The 22,381-nt window shown below is 32.6% G+C and overlaps 2 protein-coding genes across 3 annotated transcripts; one reads left to right on the top strand and one right to left on the bottom strand.

Moving 5' to 3' along the window:
- The first annotated feature begins 639 nt into the window (after positions 1 to 639).
- LOC145955491 (uncharacterized) lies at positions 640 to 1,983 on the top strand. The gene has a single exon (XM_083070282.1). It carries the CDS (start codon positions 640 to 642, stop codon positions 1,981 to 1,983), a length of 1,344 nt encoding a protein of 447 aa, XP_082926408.1.
- Positions 1,984 to 11,639: 9,656 nt separating this feature from the next.
- On the bottom strand, positions 11,640 to 18,168 carry LOC109791778 (uncharacterized). Of its 2 annotated transcripts, XM_083062367.1 has the most exons (7): positions 18,005 to 18,167; positions 17,034 to 17,145; positions 15,937 to 16,032; positions 14,673 to 15,149; positions 13,930 to 14,082; positions 13,146 to 13,558; positions 11,640 to 12,298 (listed from the first exon to the last, which is right to left on the bottom strand). In XM_083062367.1, the coding sequence occupies exons 3-7, from the start codon at positions 16,028 to 16,030 to the stop codon at positions 11,684 to 11,686; spliced, it is 1,752 nt and encodes a 583-aa protein (XP_082918493.1). In that variant the 5' UTR covers positions 16,031 to 16,032; positions 17,034 to 17,145; positions 18,005 to 18,167; the 3' UTR covers positions 11,640 to 11,683. The 2 variants fall into 2 exon arrangements, with proteins under 2 accessions (XP_082918493.1, XP_082918497.1); XM_083062371.1 differs by lacking the exon at positions 17,034 to 17,145 and having other exon boundaries at positions 18,005 to 18,168.
- Positions 18,169 to 22,381: the final 4,213 nt, after the last annotated feature.

Below are 22,381 nucleotides of genomic sequence, written 5' to 3'. Positions count from 1 at the left end.
CTTATTAGTTGATGTGAGATTTCAAATACATCATTTCATGTCAAGGACTCGATCTCTTGAATATAAAATTTACAGGATTGAAAATCTATGATAAGGTCTCACCAACAATCAAATTCCTATAATAGACTATGATATTTTTTCAAAATAGTGAATTAGAGTTTAATTCAATTTTATAAAATCGACTTATATAAGAGATTACTTCCAATACTAAGCATCAATGTACATACCATAAATGCCGGTGGTGATAGAAAAGAAGAACAATAAATTCCAATCTTCATCATCAAACTTGTGGTGGTGGTTTTGGACAGTGTGAGGGTAGAGGTAGTGTTATGAAACTTAAATTAGGAGTTTTATTTTGCTTAAATAATATTAATGGTGTTAATTATGAGTGGCATTTAAAGATGCAAACATTAGTTTTTTTCTTTCTGCTATAAATAAGTGTAACATTTCATTTGCAATATGAATGAGAATACAGAGAGTTTATTTGCTCCCAATTTATGCCTTTTATTCTTAACAAATTGGTATCAGAGCTTGTGTGTGAGAGGTGAGTGTGTGAGTCGACCTGGTGTACCTAGCCCGAGAGAAGAGTGTCAAAAAGTCTTGTGAGGTGTGTGAGTGAAGCGTATACACTCAAGAGAGATGACAGGTTTAACAAATGGCATTCCACTACCCAAGTTGACTAAAGATGTCAACTACGACAATTGGAAGGTGCAGATGAAGGCCCTTCTTGGCTCCCAAGATAACTGGGACGTGGTTGAGAATGGGCACGAGGAACCGGTGACTACCGAGGGGTATACAAATGCCCAACTGAATGCATTGAAGGTTGTTAGAGCAAAGGACAAGGCAACACTGTATTTGCTGTACCGAGCTGTTGACGAGTCGGGTTTTGAGAAGATAACTAATGCTAAATCTTCAAAAGAGGCATGGGATATACTTGAGAAAACAAAAAAGGGAGATGAACGCGTGAAGCAAGTTCGGCTTCAAACCCTTAGGGGCGAACTGGAAAACATGAGAATGAAGGAGTCCGAAGGAGTATCCGAATTTATCACTCGGGTAGAAATCGTGGCGAACAAACTAAACAGGAATGGAGAGAATCTTCCCTCAAGCCGAGTTGTGGAGAAGATCTTAAGGTCATTGACAGATGACTTTGAGAATATAGTGTGTGCAATCGAAGAGTCCAAGGACTTGTCAATGCTCACTGTCGAAGAGCTTACTAGGTCCCTGGAGGCGTATGAGCAGAGAAAGAAGAATAAGAAGGAGAAGGGGGAGTCCCTTGAACAAGCTCTCCAGGCAAAGGCGACAATAAAGGAGGAGAAGGTGCTCTATGCTCAGAATAATAGAGGCCGAGGAAGAGGTAGAGGCCTAGGTGGTGGAGGAAGAGGAGGACGAGGTAATGAGTATGTCGGCCAACAGAACTGGCGTGGCCGAGGTCAGGCTCTGGGTGGCCGAGGTCAAGCTCGGGGAGGCCGAGGTCAGACCTGGGGTGGCCGATCAAACACAAATAACATTATTGAATGTTATAACTATGGGAAGTATGGACATGTTGCCAAGGAGTGTTACCTGATCAAATGCTACAATTGTGGAAATCTGGGTCATATTTCCAAAGATTGTAGGTCCGAGAAGAAAAAGGAGGAACCAACAAACTTTCTTGCCGAGGAAGAAGATGAAGGATTGTTGTTGGTGACAACCATTCCAGAAATCGATATCAAACCGAGCTGTTCTTCCGAGATCAAACCGAGTTGTTCTGATAACTCAGTTTGGTACTTGGACACCGACGCAAGTAATCACATGTGTGGTGACGAGCATTTATTCAAAATGCTTTCAAAGGAGGAGTTCGGATCCGTTTCCTTCGGCGATGCTTCAAAAGTAGCCGTCAAAGGTCGAGGAATGATCTGGTATCAACAGAGAAATGGAAAAGTTGGAAAGATCAGAGATGTATACTACGTACCTGATCTAAAAAATAACATACTGAGCATGGGATAGTTAATGGAGAAAGGGTACTCGGTTCTGATGAAGGACCGAGAACTACAACTGAAGGATAAACTCGGGAGGCTCATTGCCCAAGTAAAAATGAAGAAAAATCGCATGTACAAACTTGAGATGAAAATAGTTCAAGATAAATGCATGAAACTTGATTTGGAGGATGAGGCCATGAAGTGGCATCTGCGGTTCGGTCATCTTCACTTTGGGGGGTTGACTGAGCTGGTGAAAAAGGAGATGGTGTTTGGACTGCCTAAAATGGAATTTGAAAAGAAGTTCTGTGAAGAATGTGTGATCGGGAAGCATGCGAGGACCTCTTTCCCAAGGAGTTCTGAGTACCGAGCAAAGGAGCAACTCGGAATGATCCATACCGATTTGTGTGGGCCAATAACTCCAGAATCATTCAGTGGTAAGAAATATTTCGTCTCTTTCATTGACGATTTTTCAAGAAAGACATGGGTTTATTTTTTGAAGGAGAAGTTAGAAGTGTTTGAAACCTTCAATAAATTCAAAGTGATGGTGGAGAAAGAAACAACTAAATACATCAAAGCAGTCCGATCTGAAAGAGGAGGCGAGTTCACTTCTGTTGAGTTCAACAAATACAGCGAGGAACATGGGATCAAGCGTTTCTTGACTGCCCCATATTCTCCGCAGCAAAATGGTGTAGCGGAACGACAGAATCGAACTATTCTTGATATGGTTCGATCTATGTTGAAGGGGAAGAACATGCCAAAGAAGTTTTGGGCAGAGGCGGTGCAGTGTGCAGTCTATGTGCAAAATAGATGTCCACATGCAAAGCTAGGAGAAAAGACGCCTCAGGAGATCTGGAGTGGCATGAAGCCGAGTGTTTCTCATCTTAGGGTGTTCGGTAGCTTGGCCTATGGGCAAGTACCAAGACAGCACAGGACAAAATTAGAAGATCGGAGCAAGAAGTACATATTTATTGGATATGATGAAAAATCCAAAGCATACAAGTTATTTGATCCTGATAACAAAAAATTGGTGGTGAGCCGAGATGTTCACGTGGAGGAAACAAAGCAATGGTGTTGGAGTAAGTCGGCCGAAGTAGAAACTAGCTCGGACATTGTTGTACCTTCAACAACAACTACCACCGAGTTCTTAGATGAAGAATTCGAGCCACAACAGCCCAAGATGAGAAGTCTACGGGAAATTTACGACATTACAAGTGAAGTTCATGCTGTATGTCTTCTGGCCGACTCTGAAGACTTGAGTTTTGAGAAAGCTGTCCAAGATGAGAAGTGGAGAACAGCTATGGATGAGGAGTTTGGTGCGATTGAATGTAATAAAACTTGGGAACTGACCAACCTTCCTGAAGGAGCTCGACCCATTGGAGTAAAATGGGTGTACAAAAAGAAGATGAATGCTGAGGGAGAGGTTGAGCGTTATAAAGCTCGGCTTGTTGTGAAGGGCTATAAACAAAAGGAAGGGATTGACTATGATGAAGTATTTGCTCCTGTCACGAGAATGGAGTCAATCCGACTTCTGATCTCATTAGCTACTCAGAGACAATGGAAAATTCTACAGACGGATGTGAAGTCAGCCTTTCTAAATGGAGTGCTGAAGGAGGAGGTGTACGTCGAGCAACCACTCGGGTACATGAAGAGAGGAGATGAAAAGAAGGTGTTGAGATTGAGAAAAGCCCTCTATGGGCTGAAGCAAGCTCCTCGTGCTTGGAATGAAAGAATTGATGGGTATTTTAAGAAAAATGGGTATGAGCAATGTCTGTACGAGCATGCCTTGTACATAAAGAAATCAGGAAAAGATATGATGGTAGTTGCTCTCTATGTCGACGACCTCATATTCACTGGAAGCAATGCAAAACTGATTAAGGAGTTCAAGGAGATAATGATGAAAGAGTTCGAGATGACAGACTTAGGCCTGATGAAATATTTTCTTGGCCTAGAAGTGAAGCAATCGAATGAAGGGATTTTTATATCCCAAGAAAGGTATGCGCTTGAAATCCTAAAGAAGTTTAAAATGGAGGATTGCAACCCAGTTTCTACTCCAATGGAACCAGGCACGAAACTCTCAAAATTTGATGGAGGAGAACGAGCTGATTCTGGGAGATATCGTAGCTTAGTCGGAAGTCTCAGATACCTTACATGCACGAGACCCGACTTAATGTTGAGTGTTGGGATGACAAGCAGATTCATGGAGGATCCAAGCTACACACATTGGAAAGCCTTGAAGAGAATTCTGAGATATGTTCAGGGAAGCCTATCACTTGGTATTTTCTATTCAAAATCAGATGACTACCGATTAGTAGGTTACTCGGATAGTGATTGGTGCGGAGATGTTGATGATCGAAAGAGTACTTCGGGTTATGTATTCCTACTCGGGAATACGGCCTTTACTTGGCTGTCAAAGAAGCAGCCCATTGTAACTTTGTCGACCTGCGAGGCCGAGTACGTGGTAGCTTCTTAGAGCGTTTGTCATGCAGTTTGGCTTTTAAATTTACTGAGGCATATGGGAGTGATCCGAGATGAAGGGGTTGTGATCCGAGTTGATAACAAGTCGGCAATCGAGTTGGCAAAGAATTCGGTTAATCACGGAAGGAGCAAGCACATCGACGTCCGATTTCATTTCACCCGAGAACAGATCAGAGAAGGAAAGGTCGAGTTGGAGCATGTTGGAAGCCGAGTTCAAGCTGCGGACATAATTACCAAGCCACTGTCAACTACACTACTGGAGAATTGTAAAAGGCTGATTGGAATGAGAGATGGGAAAATAATTTGTTTAAGGGGGAGATTTGTTATGAAACTTAAATTAGGAGTTTTATTTTGCTTAAATAATATTAATGGTGTTAATTATGAGTGGCATTTAAAGATGCAAACGTTAGTTTTTTTCTTTCTGTTATAAATAAGTGTAACATTTCATTTGCAATATGAATGAGAATACAAAGAGTTTATTTGCTCCCAATTTATGCCTTTTATTCTTAACAGGTAGCGTGCCATTTCACTTTTTCCTTGCAATGCAGCCATGTGAAGTGGGGTGAGTCCTTCCCCACCCCTCATAGTTGGCAACCTCTTATTTTTTCTTAACATAGCCTCTGCAATTCTTACATTACCAACTGCAGCAGCAAAACAGAAAGTAGTGTTACCTTTGTGATCTTGAAGTTCCAAATCTTTTTCACTCAGTAGTTTCAACAACTCCTCTACAAAGTAAAAGTGATTTGCTTCCGCAGCCACATGAAGTAGTGTGGCCCATCCCTGTGAGATTGCAGCACTCCTCAACCTGCTATCTGCATCAATCATGGTTCTTGCTTCCTTCCAATCGCCTTTTATTGCAAGATTGTAAATTGGAGCACATTTCTTCACGTAATCCTCTAAGTAAATAGAGAAAAATGTTAAACATGCACATTTAATTATAGTTTTATTTTGCGGATAAAATGGTAGATAACAGATTATACTCTCAAGTCTCAAAACTACTAGATATAAAACCAATGACATATATGAGATCTTTAGACTAAACATCAGTGTTTAATTAGTGATTAATCAATAAATTAATAGATACAATAAATGATGTAAAGTGAAATCCTATTTGAAAAAATATATTATCATATGTAATAAAGCATGTTCATGATTGGTTCTACATATAAGATGTGATTTTAGAAAATTAATAATTATATTTTTTTTCATCTCATAATGATTGCATTTTAAGGTTTTTAAACACAGATTAAGAACAAATAAATATATCATTTTTTAAATAATTTTATTAAAATAACTCAATCTTTTAATAAATATATTATTTTTAATTATAGTGATTGAATAATTTATGAAAAGATAAACTAGGAAAAAAATTCATTATATACTACATTGGAAAGGAGCATTGATTTTGAGACATTGATTTTCACACGAACACATAACTAACATGGATATTAATACATAGTTAATGTTAAAAATATAAAAATACTAAGATACTATATATATATATATATATATATATATATATGAGGAGGGTTCAAACGACACCGGTGTAACTTTTACTAAGTGTTACACCACTCAATAACTTTATATTAATTTTGAATTTTGAAAATTCAACCGTTAGATTAAAAGTTCATATCTCTTAGATCATATATACAAAATTTTATATTAATCCAAGATAATTTGATACTTCATTCTTATAAAAAAAATTGACGTAATATATTCATTTTAAAATACACTAAAATATGAACATTTTGATTACCTTCAAGTTGTTGTTCAAATTTAACAAAACTTGATATATATGATATAAGATATATAAACTTTCAATCTAACGATTGATTTTCAAAATTTAAAATTAATATAAAGTTATTGAGTGGTGTAACACTTAGTAAAAGTTACACTGGTGTCATTTGAATCATATATAGAGAGAGATAGAGATAGGAAAGAATTCATTTTAGTATTCTATTTTTAAGGGTCCTTATCTTTTGAAATTGTAAACCTTAATAATTCTGTTTATACACGATGAATATGCATAAATCCTAAGTATTACACTGCTCAATTATTTTATATTAAATGTGAATTTGGTAGATCCAACTGTTAGATTGAAAGTTCATATCTCTTAGATTATATATACAAAACTTTATATTAATCCAAGATGAGTTGATACTTCATTTTTATAAAATAAAATTCATGTAATATATTCATTTCAAAATATATTAAAATATGAACACTTTGATTACCTTCCAGTTGTTGCTCAATTTTAACAAAATTTGATATACACGTATAAAGTGATATGAACTTTCAATTTAACGGTTGGATTTACAAAATTCACATTTAATATAAAGTTATTGAGCAGCGTAATACTTAGTAAAAGTTACACCGGTATAATTATAACCCCCTATACTATATATATATATATATATATATATATATATATATATATGTAATTTTAAGCTTATTACTTCTAGATAATAAATTTTTTTTTCTCTAAAATATAAAACTACTATTTATGTTAAATAAACTAATATATGCACTAATTATTTAATAGAAAACTCATGAAACACACAAATATGAAAATATTCACACTTGAACTTGCTTACTATAATTTTAAAGACAGTATACTAACATCTCTAAGTAGTTTATAAATATTTAAAAATAAATATTATTTATTTAAAATAATTTTTAAGATCGAAAATATTAATTTTAGAAGGTTTAAATATATTTTAGTCCTTATAAGATGGGTGATTTTGATTTTGGCCTTTGTAAATTTTTCTTTATTTTCATCCTTGTAAGATTTATAAAGATTGTTTCGTACTTGTAAAATGAGTAAAATTAATATTTTTCTTTGATTTTCATCCCTCTAAAATATAAACTCACTAGTTTAATTATTTTAAGGTAGATAAATAATATTTATTTTAAAAAACTAAAAAAAAAATTAGAGGTGTAAAATATCAATATGATAACAGTACGTAATTGTTATAGGTGACACCTAAGATAATTATTTATCTTTTTTTAAAAAAATAAAAAGTAGTTAAAAATGGTTACATAAAAAATAAGAATTAAAAATAAAAACTCCAATTTTAGCAAATGAAAATAAGAATTAAAAATAAGAATTCTAAGTAAGAAATTAAAAATAAGAATTCTAAAATAAGAAATTAAAAATAAGAATTAAAAATAAGAAATTTTTGACAGAATATTCCGTCGGAAATTTTTCGTCAAAAATTTTCGACGGATTTATTTTTCTGTCAGAAATTTTCGGCAGATATATAAATCTATAAAAAATTTTCCATCGAAAATTTACGTTTTTTTTTGTAGTGATATGTCAAATAGATTTATACTTATATATAATGTGATACCCTTACTACCCCAACACATATATTGTAATAATATAAATAAACTAAGAAAATAAAATTTTCAAAATAGGTAAAAGGGTTCACATGAAACCTTTAGAAACATTCTTCAATATCCAAAATATTCTGAAAGTGAAACTTGGAAAATAAAACATAAGATGTTACAAAATATTTTCAAAATAATAGGTTCAACTCCGTATACAAATACAATTCATGTCCTAGAAATTCTCTGCCCCGATGTCACAATATCAGAGCATACCCATAAATCAACTGTTGACATTCTAGATGCCACTCATAGCCAGATCTTCCTCACCTAAAATATCCAAAAATTGTACGGTGAGAAAAGAAAATATCTATATGTAAAACACATAAGGAAAACATAACATAATCTCATCATAACTTAATATTCATAAATATTTCAACATATCGTATTTCAATCAATCATACATCGTCATCACGTCATAATTCTCAATCACCCAAATCATCACAAATCTTGCACTTCACACTATGCCAAGGTCACGCTACCCATTTAACAATATCGGGTTGTGCTCACCCCTGATATAACACTGTGCCAAGGTCACGTTATCCCTATCTCAGGGCCGTGCTCATCCCTGACATGTTAACCAAGGTCACGATACCCATTTAACAATCTCGGGTCGTGCTCACCCCTGATATAACATTGTGCCAAGGTCACGTTATCCCTATCTCAGGGCCGTGCTCACCCCTGACATGTTAACCAAGGTCACGATACCCATTTAACAATCTCAGGCCGTGCTCACCCCTGATATAACACTGTGCCAAGGTCACGTTATCCCTATCTCAGGGTCATGCTCACCCCTGACATGTTAACCAAGGTCACGATACCCACTTTACAATCTCGGGCCGTGCTCACCCCTGGTCATAGGTGTGAAGAACCACAATCACATTCTCATTCACATCCAATCCACATTCACATCCACATCCACATCCACATCCACATCCATATCCACATATCAATTCCATAATACATACACAATCCACACAAAATGGTGGTTCACATACCCCTCAAATAATTCACCATGAATCCTCATCTAGATTATCAACTTTATCAAATAATATAACAATAACATTCTTTAACTAATATAATAATCAATAGAATTAGCAATTTAATATAAATTCAACATAAACTGTAAAACCCCCAATTGTTCCAAAACGTAGCTCACAGGCACTTTTTTGCAATTTCGTTCTCTCTCCCAGATCATCATTCTTACAAATTAAATATATATTTCTAATCCTCAACACATACGAAATCTAATGGTATAATTAATTCCTCAAACAGAAATAAAACCCCCAATTCTTTCAAAACCTAACTCACAGGCACTTTTCTATAATTTCGTTCTCTCTCCCAGAGCATCATTTTTACAAATAAATCATATAATCATAATCCTAAATTCATACAGAATCAAATAAGACCAATAATTCTCCAAACAGAAATAATTATAAAATTGCTCATAATCCTAAAGGATTCTTCCTCTACCCAATTCCCTCATGTAATTCTACATATAAATAATTCCCTTTTTCCCCCGTACCTGGATAAGCAGCAGTTGAAACTACAACAGGGATCTCTTGGTCTCCTCCTCTAAGTGCCCCATGGTCTTCAGAGAGAAGAAGAGGGGAAGAAGAAAGAGCAGAAGAAGATAGGAAGAGAAAATGAGAGATGTGTGAAAATGAGAGGTGAGGGGCGCTATTTATAGGATTTCAGGCTCACCTACCGGAACGGCCCGTTCCAAAAGTGGAACGCCCGTTCTGGACCCTTCAAATCTACGCAAATTTTTGAACTGGAACGGTCCGTTCCAAAACCAGAACGGCCCGTTCCCAATCCCAGCAGAACGGCCCGTTCTCCCTCCGGAACGGCCCGTTCTCCAAACCGGAACGGCCCGTTCTGCTTCTCAATTTTGGGCCTTTAACTTATTCCAGAACGACCCGTTTCACTTTTGAAACGGCCAGTTCTGGGCAACGAATTGGACCTACGTCCCATTGAAAATTGGGCTGTTACATATAATATATTTATAGTAACACTTTTTATATGTCACTATATATAACATTTCTTGTAATGCATAAAAAAATCAAAGAAGAAGGAAGGTTGGGCCATGTATCTAGTCATATGTGAACAAGGAATATAAACAAGAAAGATGAGAATATGAGAAAAACATGTAGGTAAAAATGACATTTAATATTATTATATAAGATTAATTTAAAAATTTAAATGATAAATCTCAACTATTCATTTAATTATTTATATATTTGACCATATTTTTTTTCATTGATAAACTACATATAAATTACACTTTATTTTGTTGGTTAACTCATGAATTACAAAAAAACCGATGTACACCATAGATTTTGCCATATTTCATTATTCAACACCATCAAGTAATACTCCATGAAAAATTACAAAAACATACTCAATAATTTTATAATACAAATTAAAATTGCTTTTTTAGTATTATATAGTGACAGCCAAAACTGACACTATCAATAATATTTTTAAAAAAGAAACTAACCAACATATGTCACAACTAACACTTTTAATAAAAATATTTTTTAAAACATAAATTTTATAAGTAATGATAGCCAATGTCGATACTAAAACTAAAAATGTAATTTTTAATAAAACACAATGTGTTTTTCTTTTGTTAAGATTTAAACTAATGACAAAAATCACTAATATAATGTATACATTGAGACGACAAAAAATACACCAACTATGACAATCTTTGATCGTCGCTATTTGCGTGTAGGATTCTTGTAGTGACCTTTATGATTATAATATTTTGATTATCTTATTGAATTGCAACCATTATTCATAACAATGTATATTATATCGTGAATAGTAGTAGAAACAGATTAGACTAGGTTAAGTTTTGGCAGTTTTAAGTCTGACTTACAACAAAATTACTAAGCTTGAATTTGGTCTGTTTACATGTTATGGGCTTTATTTGAAGGCGTAGTTTAACTTGTTTGAAAGATTGACCTAATCTAAAAGTCTGTTTTTGTAATCTATTTTATACAAGACTTGTAAATATGCTTAATACACCTAAATATTAAATATATTATTATTATTATTATTATTATTATTAATTATATATATATTAAAAATAAATATTAATTATAAATTAATATAATATTGTTTTATATTTTAAATTGATTGGTATATAGATCAACTAAGATATTTTAAAAGCTTAAAACTTGATTTTTTAGTTAAAAGACTTTCTAGGTTTAACTTTTTTAATAAACATGTTAGACTACGTGCCCCTAATAAGTTATTTGATTTATTTCCACCTGTAATCATAAAACCTAATCAACTTTTTTTTTATTCTTTTTATTTATACTTGAGTCTGGTATATGAATACATGTTTTCTCGTGAAAAAAATTAATAAAAAGAATACCATAGCATGGACTAGACTTGTATAATCTATCCTTCCTTGTCGTATTCACTTTTATCTTTTTTCTTTATTTAATTACAATAACAATTCTGCTGTACATCTTGAACAATTGTTCGAAGTCACTTTGGCACTTTTTTCGTTTGTGTATTTATCTTCCTGTTATTTAGGTAAAAGACTAATATCCTTAAGCTACTCCATGTGCCTATATGATATAGAGCATGTTTACATGACAAAATTATTACTTTGTGAGAGTTTATTTACTAAAAAAACCCTTTATTTTTATTTTTATTTTTTATAGAGAAGTACTGGAAATCTCTTCATAGGTTGCATCCACAATTAGGAAAGTAACCTTTCTCTGAATTAACTGCTTTTGCATTTTATTTTACTAACATAGTCATCATTTTGAGCCATGAGTAAGTCACAAAAATTAGACGCAGACAAAAGAAAATGAAAATTTATTATCAAGCACGAGTCCACAACCTCTCTAGTGAATCATGCGTTTACTTGGTCTAAACAGAGAACCACAAATGTAGGTGGAATACAATATGTCATACCAGAGAGGATACTGCAGAAATATAAACAAGGTTATTGGTAAAATCGCAAGTGAAGCTATGAAGATAGGAACCCACGTTGTACCATGGTAATACGTTATGAAGAAAGCACTACTAAATGACACCATCATGCTGATAATTGAGATAAATAATGCCACTAGTCCAGATATCAACTTCAATGGCAATGACTTGAGAAAGTCTTCCTCAGCATATCGTGAAATGAGGATGGACAAGAAGATTAGGATTGAGGTTGAGGAAGAGACCAATGCCAATGCATCTGATAATGCAAATACCATGAACCAGGGTTTCGTCAAATAATTGGGAGATCCTAAGTTGTCGTTGTTACCACCTGGGACGCTGAAGGCAGCAGAAAACACTCCTGTTGCAATTAGGGTTGAAACAACCATGCAAGAGTTTGCTGTTCTTTTCATCCATGACTCTCCCTTTTTTAGCAACTCTTGGTGATCCTTGATGAATAGTTCTCGTGGAGTAATGCCTTCATGGTTTGCCAACTCTATAAATGATGGTAGCATTATCTTTTTTACCTCCTGTTGCCACATCAAGAGTATGTACATAATGTCATTTATGTATAACTACATAATATATTTGCTTCACTAAGCTATACATGCATAAATTAAGGTTTTTTTTTTATTTTTTTTATTTTTTATATACAATGATGGCAATAAGAATAAAATGTAAGACCTCATTCAATCTATCCAAATTAAATTCTCCATTATTAGGTCATCTAAGTGGGTAATTAAAGATTGTGTTTGTTTTAACGCATCAATTTCTAGAAAGTAAACTTGAATCCAATTTTTTTTTTATATTTTTTATCATTAGGTAAATGTCAGTCAGTAATTAAGGTTGTGCTTGTTTGAAGCATCAATTTCTAAAAATTAAACTCGAAAATATGACATTGTCATATTTGATAAATTCTGAAAAAATATTTTCAAGTATGTTGATTATTAACTAGGAATGTAAAATATTCACAGTTGCTTTATTTTTTTATTTTCGTAGCAGCGGAAAGTGGATATCTTATATTTTTGTCGGAATTGAAGTTGATTCCAACAAAAACTACTTATTCTCATTCATTCTTTCATGTTTCTTCTTTTTCTTTTATTTTTCAATATTTTTTTTTTCAAAATTACTAAATATCAGCCAAACACATTCATGAAAATAATATTCTTAGAGGTAGTATTCTTGAGAATAGAATTGCAATGTTATATCTTAAAGCAAATGTCTAGCTAGCTTAAAAGAATCAAAATGGATTATATATAATTTTACCATTATGTAAAAGTAAAGTAATCATGATACGTAAAAGGAGAAACAAATAAAAGGGAATAATATAGAGAATGAAATCAATTAAGAAGCTGGGAAAATATATAAGTTCCATACCTCAAACCATGACAACTCAAGCATCATTTGAAGAGCTGCTCCAGAAACTATATTAAGTCGTTCTTGTGGTGCTAATTTTGCAACACAGTGGAGTAAAGTGCTGCCTTCATCATCCATAAATGTTAATACGAAATCTTTGGTTGGTCCTATTTCGTGTATCAAATTGAAGACGCTAGAATGACGGTGCAAAGCAGCAACGTGGATTATACTTTGACCTAAGGTGTTTAATTCCCAAATCAAATCAGGATAAGTGCTCATCACCACAGATAGAAACTCGAAATTTCCAACTTCTGCGGCAAGGAATGTTACTTGTGTAGGCTCTCTTATGGCATCCATAAACTCTGAATCATCCAAGGTAAGAAATATCTCCCACATGCGTTTTGTAAGTTGCAGAACTGGAGGGTCCTTCTTGTCTAGGGCACACAATATAACAACTTAGTTGCATAATGAAAAAGTAACTTGCCTAACTCCATAGTTAAACTAAAATCAACATAACAATGGATGTATTAAAATTAAACTCCATATAGTTAAACTAAAATCATAACAATATAACAAAATAATATTTTGTTTTTTCATGTTGCTAAAATTTTCTAATTATTAATCAATTATAAAAAATCACTTTAGATATAATTTTTAAAATAATTAATGTAAAAACTAATAATCCATTTCAATCGAGGATCTGATGAACATGCCAAAACCACAACAATAGATAATTAACAATTGAAAAGACAATCCAAAGTGATCATGATTTTATTGACAGAAGTAATTAAAATTAAGCCCTTACAGAAATGCAGGAGGTGTCTTGGATATCGCAGTTGACTTCCGCAACTACAAACTGAAGAAGGCTTTCTGGCCAAGACATGCAAACCAGTCTCACTATCATCACCTCGAGCAAAAGCCAGCGATTCCTTCTGATTTAGCATTTTCAGGGCCAGATCTGCAAGAATATGATCCAAATTAAGGTGTTTCCAAATTCTAATGATATTAAGATTAATGAGGTGTTTACATTTGTTCGGATCTACCAAATTACACTTCCTAATTTAGTTAATTAGTGTGTATGTGTGGTCCACTCTCATAAAGTAATTAATGGGAAGGATTCAGCCTTTTAAAGAATTAAATTAAAAACAACTCTTCCAAGAACTACTAGAATTGATTGTTCACCTAAGTTTACTCCTCACTTATATATTCTATTTTGTCAATAGTCAAATAAATTTTTTAACATATCACAAGAATTAAACATCTATGGATAATCAAATAACAGTATGATAATAATGAAACAATTCTAAAACTCTTAGAGATGTGGAATTGTAACTAACTCAATTCTAAAACTAACTTATAAAATAATGATTATTTTTTATTTATATATTATATTTTGATCAGGATTTGTTCTAACAAAAGCTTCCAAAGTCATTGTTCAAACATTCTACCATTTTGACTTTTATAATACAAGTTTCCTTTCCTTATCTAAAATATTCAGTCTTCTTGATTGTGAGAATATATAAGATGATAGGTATACAACATGCTTACCATAGAGTCCAGTGTTTATAGAAATGAGGAACAATGTAATCCAATCCTCTTCATAGAGAAATTCCTTAGACTTATCAAACAGATAGCATGCCATTTCACTTCTTCCTTGTAACACAGCCAAGTGAAGAGGAGTGACACCTTCTCCACCCCTTAACGTTGGCAACAGTTGATTTTTTCTGCGCATTATCTCAGCAATGTGGACGTTACCAACTGCTGCAGCAAAGCAGAAAGCAGTGTTCCCTTTGTCATCTTGCAGCTCCAAATCTTGGGGTGGCATGAGTTTGACGAGTTCCTCCACAAAGTGTTCATGGTTTGCTCCCACTGCAACATGGAGCACTGTTGCCCAACCCTTTGTTATGGCAGAGTTGAGAAGCGTGGTGTCTTGATCTAGTATTTTCTTTGCTTCTTTCCAATCACCCTTCAGTGCTGCTTTGTGGAGGGGAACACACTGGCTCAGGTACCTCTGCCTTCCTTCTTCTGCAACAAAAGTGTACCATTTTAACTAGGGTCTAAACATTTTAGAGGGAATAGTGTATCATTTGTGTGTGTCATTCAAGGGATTAGAATCTTTGATAAAGCTTGTTTAGGTGCAAGTTTGAAAGAGCTTTCCAAGCTTTTCTACTAGAAATTATTTTCGGTGGAATTTTTTTTAAAAATTCTTCTAAATTTATATCAAAATAGACAGTATTAGTTCAGGTTGAATAAGTTTTTCATACGTATTTATAATAAGAAAATAAGAATATAAAATTAATTGAGTTTAATTTTCACAAACTACTATAGGTTAACATAATGGTGAAGGATTGAGATAAATATATAAGAATTGATGTTTGATTCTTATGCTGTTATTGTAATCTTTTCTACTAATAAAAAAGTTTAGTTTTCTGCATATGTTAAAATCATTTTACAAGTCTTTGGAGAAATCAGATACAAAAGATTACACTAAGAGAAATGTTAACAATATATTATCTAACACATTTCTTTTTAGTTAGTTAAAATTTATTAGAAATTACAAAATTTTGTAACATCAACTTCTTATTTAATGAATTTCAATCATAATTTTATAATTTTTAATAAATTTTAACCAATAATAAATAGTACTATAGATAGTAAATTAATAATACTCCTCAAAAATTAAATTATACAAGTTAATTTTAAAATGAAACTCAACTTATTTATTTATTTATTTTCAATTATGAAAACAGTTATTCAAATAAGAACTTGATAGTTTTATAGAGATTAACCATCTCATGGATTAGTAACTTACGAGTGGAAACTAAATGAAGGAGAGGCCTCCTAAACTGAGCCGAAGCTGCCCTCTGAAATAGTCGTTGGAAAGATGTTGAGTCTGTTACCGCCATTTCTGTAAATGTTAAGAGAACATACAAAAAAAAATTGTTATATCTTTTCAGTTTTCAGTAATTAGTTAGCAACTTTAATACGCACGAAATGACAATCTTCTAATATTTATCATCCATTAGAATCTTATAAATAAACTACTTTTAAGAGCTTACGTAAAAGCCTAGAGAAAAATATGTAATCGTTTTGACTTTGAGAGTGCCCATAAAAATAGTCCAACAATGTCTGAAAAGTAATATGATTAATTTCTTCGAAAGTGAATCACAGCTAAAATTTAGCTTTAAATTTTGAAGATATAAAAGAAAGAAGAAAGAAAAACATGTGAATGTAATTTGATAGGTAAAACAGAAATACCTATAAACTTGGGAGTGGGAATCACTAAACCTAAGTGGGCTTCTAGATAGGCCCAATTCCCTCGAGACCATGAAGTCAAATAAAGTTAGGACTTAGGATGGAGACAGATTAACTAGTATGTTGGAATTCCTCATTCCTAGACTCATAACTTGGACACACTAGCATTGTCGTGGTCGACAACAATAAAAGTAAAATATTTAAATACATTTTTGGTCTTATAATTAATATATATATATATATATATATATATATATATATATATATATATATATTATTTCAGTCATTATAAAATTTACATTCTTTTATCGAAATCTTTGTTATTTTATTTTAATCTTGATAGTGCATTTATTTTCATTTCAATCTTTATATTATTTTATTATTTTATTATTTTGAATTACTCACTTTGAAAAAATTAACGAAGACTAAAAGCAAATTATTCACATCTTACAAGAATAAAAAAGAAGAAAAATAAGTATATTATATAAACTAAAAAACAATAAAGACTAAAATGAAAAATATACAAAGACTATTTCAAAAAATAAAATTAAAAAAATTAATATATTACATGAACAAAAAATGTATTAAGTGAAATTAAAAACAAAATTGGAAACTGGTGGGTCCTGAACTTATCCAATGATACTAGTCACTTACACGCTTATCATTTGAAAACGGTAAAAAAAATTATGGTCTGATATTTTTGTTCATCCGAACGCCACACCCACAAGTTTCCTTTCTGCACTGGATACTGTTATGTTGTCTCTCTCTGCAAATAAATACGAATTTAGAATATTTACCTTATTTTTTATAATCTCTATGCTTGAAAGAACATGTAAGTAACACAAATATTAATTTCTATCTCTGAAACTGGTTGCAATTTTCAGAATCCAAACTAAACAACATCGATGAAGAAATAGTATAAGACACAGATTAGAGTGTGGAATTAAGAAAGAAGTTGAAAACTGGAGAGAGAGAGAGAGAGAAAATCAAATTATGTGTTTTTAGTTTTTAAAATGCTTATTTTAAAACCATTTTTTATTTTATTTTAGATACTGCATAAGAAGTTAATCGATGAAAAGTGTAAAAATATTTTTAAAAAATAATTTAACATTAAAGAGTGAGAAGAGAATCAAACCTACCTTCTCGCTGAGCATATCTATATCAAAAAGTGAAATTATTTGAAGAGATTTTATATATATATATATATATATATATATGCTTTCTTCAGATTTGCAAAACAAGGTTAGTCAAATCCAATATTTGAAGAGAATCAAAACAAGGTAAGACCACTGAGGAAAGGTTGCAACAGAGAAGGAAAAAAAAAAAAAAAAAAAAAAAAGAGGCCCCCTTCATGAAGTGCTTCTCAGAAAAGTTTAAACATTTTTCTGCATCTGAAATACAATATTTTTGTCCATGGTTGAAGTTGAAGGCTAGAAATGTTTAAATGGGAACATTTGAAGTTTCAAGAGATGAATAAATACCCAGATCATATAATGTAGTAGCAACATCTTGGAACCAAAGAGAAAAAGGTTTCAATGAAAAAGAAGTGGTTAAGATCCAACAAACAAGTTTTCATGAAATAAAGGAAGAGAAGAAAGGAGGGAGAGAGAGAGAGAGAGCAATACCTTAGAAAAGTTCAGAAATTTTCCATTTCCTCTTAGTCTTAGCTCTGCAGCGTGATTGGTTTTTCTTCCAAATTAATTTAAGAGGACACAGACCTTAGTGAAGTCTTTTGGTCTGTCAAGAAGAGTCCAAGTGAAATAGGTGAATGCATAATTGATGGAACACCTTTTTGTTCTTGGTCAAGTCAATGATAAATTTATTAAATAAACTGGAACAATGTTTTGCAAGGTCAGTGGAAGCATCCCAATTTTAATAAATTAAAAATTAAATACAAAAAGAAAAGGACGAAAAAGAAAAGTGAAAGTAAAAGTAATAGTGGATGATAAAAAATTAGTAATAGTGGAAGCATCATTATTTTTTTTAACTGTTTGCAACAATAACACTTAAAACCGACATATGGTATAATTTTTTTAAAAAAATAATTAAGAAAGATTAATATAATGTTTAAGAGGTATTAATGTTATATTTAAAAATTAAAGAGAATTAGTGTAAAAATATAAAATAAAAAATTCATGTTAAATCTCTCTATGGTTAAGGGATATTGATGTAATTTACTTTCTGAAATAATGACATTAATTATCATGGTTGTTGGGAAGTTTTTGGTCATTTGTCTCAATTCTTCAAGTGTAACTTATGTATCTATTAGACAACTTTACTTTAAGTAAATTGGTTTTAAAATTGAATATAACATAGTATCAAAACCTATCGTTCATTTTCGTGATTTGCCTATTCCTTAGTTCATCATTCGGTCCGGCAAACATCTATAGTGAAGGGTTTTGGAAAGTTACATGCCTAGCTACCTCAATTTTATGGGTGAAACTTGTATATATGTTAAATAATTTTACTTAATGCTAATTAATTTTTAGTTGGATTTTAACATGGCATCAGAGCCTATAGTTTATCTTCATGATTCACCTATTTGGATAAGTATCGTCTAGTATGACAAGTGTTGAGAAGTCTTTATTTCAAATCCTTCCTCTTTTGTTTATGTTATTGTCGAGATTTATTCTCTTTATTTAAAAAAAAATCTCAAATTTACATATTGAATAGCGTATCGAGATGGAGATGTGTTCCTTTGTAGATATTCGTGACGGAGACATGTCAATTTTGTAAGTGTCCATGATGGAAATGTGTTCGATTTGTGAGGACATAGTCTGCTTAAGTGTTTTGAGGTGCGTTCGTGACATGTTTACTCCGAAAGAGTGTCAAACTCGGGAGCACGATAGTCTTATGTCGTGTCTGTGCAACATAATTGACAAAGTTACTGATAGAATGTTATCTTGGAAAACAAAGACCCTTTCTTTTGCAAGGAGAATGACTATTATTAAAGCTATAATTTCTGCAATGCCTTCTTATGTCATGCAGTCCGGAAAAGTACCTAGGTACATATGTGATGAGCTAGAGAAAATTAGTACAGGTTTTCTTTGGGTTGATCAAGAGGGCACTAGAAAATTACATACTGTTGCTTGGGATTCTATTTGCAAACCGAAAGATAGTGGTGGTCCAGGAATTAGAAGTATGAGAAAAGTAAATGATGCTTTTTTGAAGAAATTGGCTTGGGAATTATGCTCATGTAGAGATAAATTGTGGGTCAATATTATTAGAGGAAAATAAGGTATGGAGATTATACCAGGCCAAGTATGAAATTTTCAGCCAATGCTTCAAATTGCTAGAGAGGGATATTATCCAATTGGGATACACTACAAAAAAGATAATTTACGTCGGTTATTTTAAGCTTTTTATGTCAGAAAAAGTACGATGTTAAAACAGGAGACGTAAATTTACATCGGTTGTGAAATCCGACGTAAATTTACGTCAGACATTACCAAGATCTGACGTAAAAAAGTTGTAAATAAAAAAAAATAACAAGTGCAAGCAGAATAAGTCGTTTTTCTTGGAGAACGGACCATTCTGCTTGATAAAACAACCTAGAAGAAAAGGCCAACAACCCAAACAAATAGAACAACATAAAGACCAAATAGAACAAATAGCCACAATAGCAATGCGAAGCAAAAAAGTGTTAGTGATTCATACCTGAGCTGCAATAATGTGCGAATGAGTAACGAAGAGTTCACTCCACTCTACAGAAGATAGAAAAAATGATTTAGCAACAAAGTAGAGGGAGAGGGTTTATACAGAAAAGAATCTAAAAAAGTGATGAGATCCGAGTGAGTGCGTACATGCGTGTGCCTCTCATGCACTCTTTTTATTCGCTTTCACTACTTTTTTTACGTCGGACCCTACCAAGTTCGACGTAAAAAAGTTCACAAAAATTACAAAAATGTCATCACATCTTTTTTACGTCGATTTTTGTTAAGTCCGATGAGAAAGAGGTGACGTAAAAGCCTCGTTTTCCACTAGTGATAGTTTTTACAAGTCAATCCTCTATTAGTTGGGTAATGGGCATGACATTAACTTTTGGGTAGATGATTGGATTCCTTATGTAGGGACACCCTTAGATTTGGCTTTGAAACCTCTAGATTCAGATTATTCTCTAAAATGTTGTTGAAGTTATTTCATGGATCTTGGGATTTTAGCTTCCTTCATCAAATGCTACTTAGAAACATTATCCAAATCATTAGTGCTATTGTCCCACCAAATGTACAAAACGGACGAGATTCTCTAATTTGGAATTCTATGATGGAAATTTGAATGTTGTATACATATTTTAATCATATAGAAGCCACAAATGAAGTTATCATTAACCAAGCCTTGTTCCAAACAATTTGGACTTGGCAAAGACTCGAAAGGATTAAGTGTTTTATTTTGAAATTAGCCCATAATGTTCTTTGTTAAGATTTTTATAAGGCAAGCGTATCAATCACTGTAGTATAATAAATGTAGGGTTGTCAAACCTTAGGAATTTCTTAATATTTTAATAAATTCTTTTGTCCTAAATAAAATTTGATAAAAATAAATTTATACAAGACAAGATTATATTACTGCAATTATAAATAATATATATCTCTAGTACTAAAAAAACGCATAAAACAAGGACAACATAGAAATTTATCGAAATATAGAGTTGTTAAAATTAAACTTCATCAATCACACCTATATGTAATCCTATGATATTTATATATAATTTCTATTACCCAATACCCTTGAGTTTACTGAATTCATTTAAAACCAATTCCTTGATCAAGAAATTCTAAGGACTACAACTTAATAATTGATTCCTCGAGTTATCAAGTTAAAATTCTCGCATTAAGTATTAGAACTTTTCCAATTAATAGCTTCAAATCTACTCCTAGTCTTTGAGGTTATTAGGTGATTTGATTCAAAATTAAGTTCAAAAAATATTTTCCAACTAAAATCCAAACTAAAGATCGAAGATCAGTGACCAGATCATCCAAGCAATAAGAGTAGAATCAAGCCCACTGATATTGAATAATAGAACATCATATATATGAAAATCAAAAGGAATACATGAAAGTTTGATGGTTACATTTAATCTCAACAAAAAGAAAAGATTAGCCCCTCATAGTGATAGGAACCAATCCAAGGTACACGGAAAATGAGAAGAATAAAGGAAAAGCTAAAGAACCCTTGTTCCTAACTAGGCATGGCAATCTAGCCCGCCCCGTGTGTACCTGTCCGAACCCATCCCAATTTGGATAGGAAAAACTCGTGTTTATCAGGTTCGGGTTTTTCCCAATCGATAAAATTGGGGGCAGGGGCAAGGACGGGGATACTAATACCCGCCCCCGTACCAGCCCCTGCCCCCGCCCCGCTTAATAATATAATTAAAAAATTATATATATATATATATATATATATATATATATATATATATATATAAACCAAAATTAGAAATATTTATATGTAAATATTTATATTATTTTATACTTTTCTTTTATTTTTTTAAAATTTGTTCATATTTATTTAAAAAAAAAAATAGGAGTAATGTTGAGTGTCTTTTATTCATATATTCACTCAACTTTTGGCACTCTTTTTGGATGAATTATAAATATATTTATGCTAAGTTACTCTTTAAAAGTTATATTAGAAGATAGAAGAGTAGTAGAAGAGTTAATGTTGATTTTCTCTCTTAAGTGCAGCAAAAATTGAGGAAAAGAATTCTGCAGCCATAGCTCTGGTTCTGCAGCAATAGCTGTGAAAATCTGGAAGGAAATTCTAGAAGTCAGAAAGTTGCAGCCATGGCTGTGGTTCTGCAACCATAGCTGTGGAAACCTGCAGTGCAAAATTGGGACTCCAGAGAGTTACAGCCATAGCTGTAGATCCACAGCTAGAGCGGTGAGGCATTGGAGATCAAGAAAAGTTACAGAAACTCACAGCCATAGTTGTGGTTCCATAGCTAGAGCGTCAGAAATTACTTAACCATGAAGGAGTCTCCACAGCTATAGCGCTGGTTCCAC

Source organism: Cajanus cajan, chromosome 1 (assembly GCF_000230855.2).
Source record: "Cajanus cajan strain Asha chromosome 1, NIPB_CcT2T_4, whole genome shotgun sequence".
NCBI classification, from domain to species: domain Eukaryota; kingdom Viridiplantae; phylum Streptophyta; class Magnoliopsida; order Fabales; family Fabaceae; genus Cajanus; species Cajanus cajan.
This window is presented reverse-complemented; position numbering and strand designations above follow the sequence as displayed.

Excerpts from the sequence above, each read along its gene's own strand:
- LOC109791778 (XM_083062371.1), bottom strand. The coding sequence starts at position 16,030 with ATGGCGGTAACAGACTCAACATCTTTCCAACGACTATTTCAGAGGGCA. Across the intron at positions 15,150-15,936 it reads CCTTCATTTAGTTTCCACTC|AAGAAGGAAGGCAGAGGTAC; the intron begins GTAAGTTACTAA and ends CTTTTGTTGCAG. Across the intron at positions 14,083-14,672 it reads TATAAACACTGGACTCTATG|ATCTGGCCCTGAAAATGCTA; the intron begins GTAAGCATGTTG and ends ATATTCTTGCAG.
- LOC145955491 (XM_083070282.1), top strand. The coding sequence starts at position 640 with ATGACAGGTTTAACAAATGGCATTCCACTACCCAAGTTGACTAAAGAT.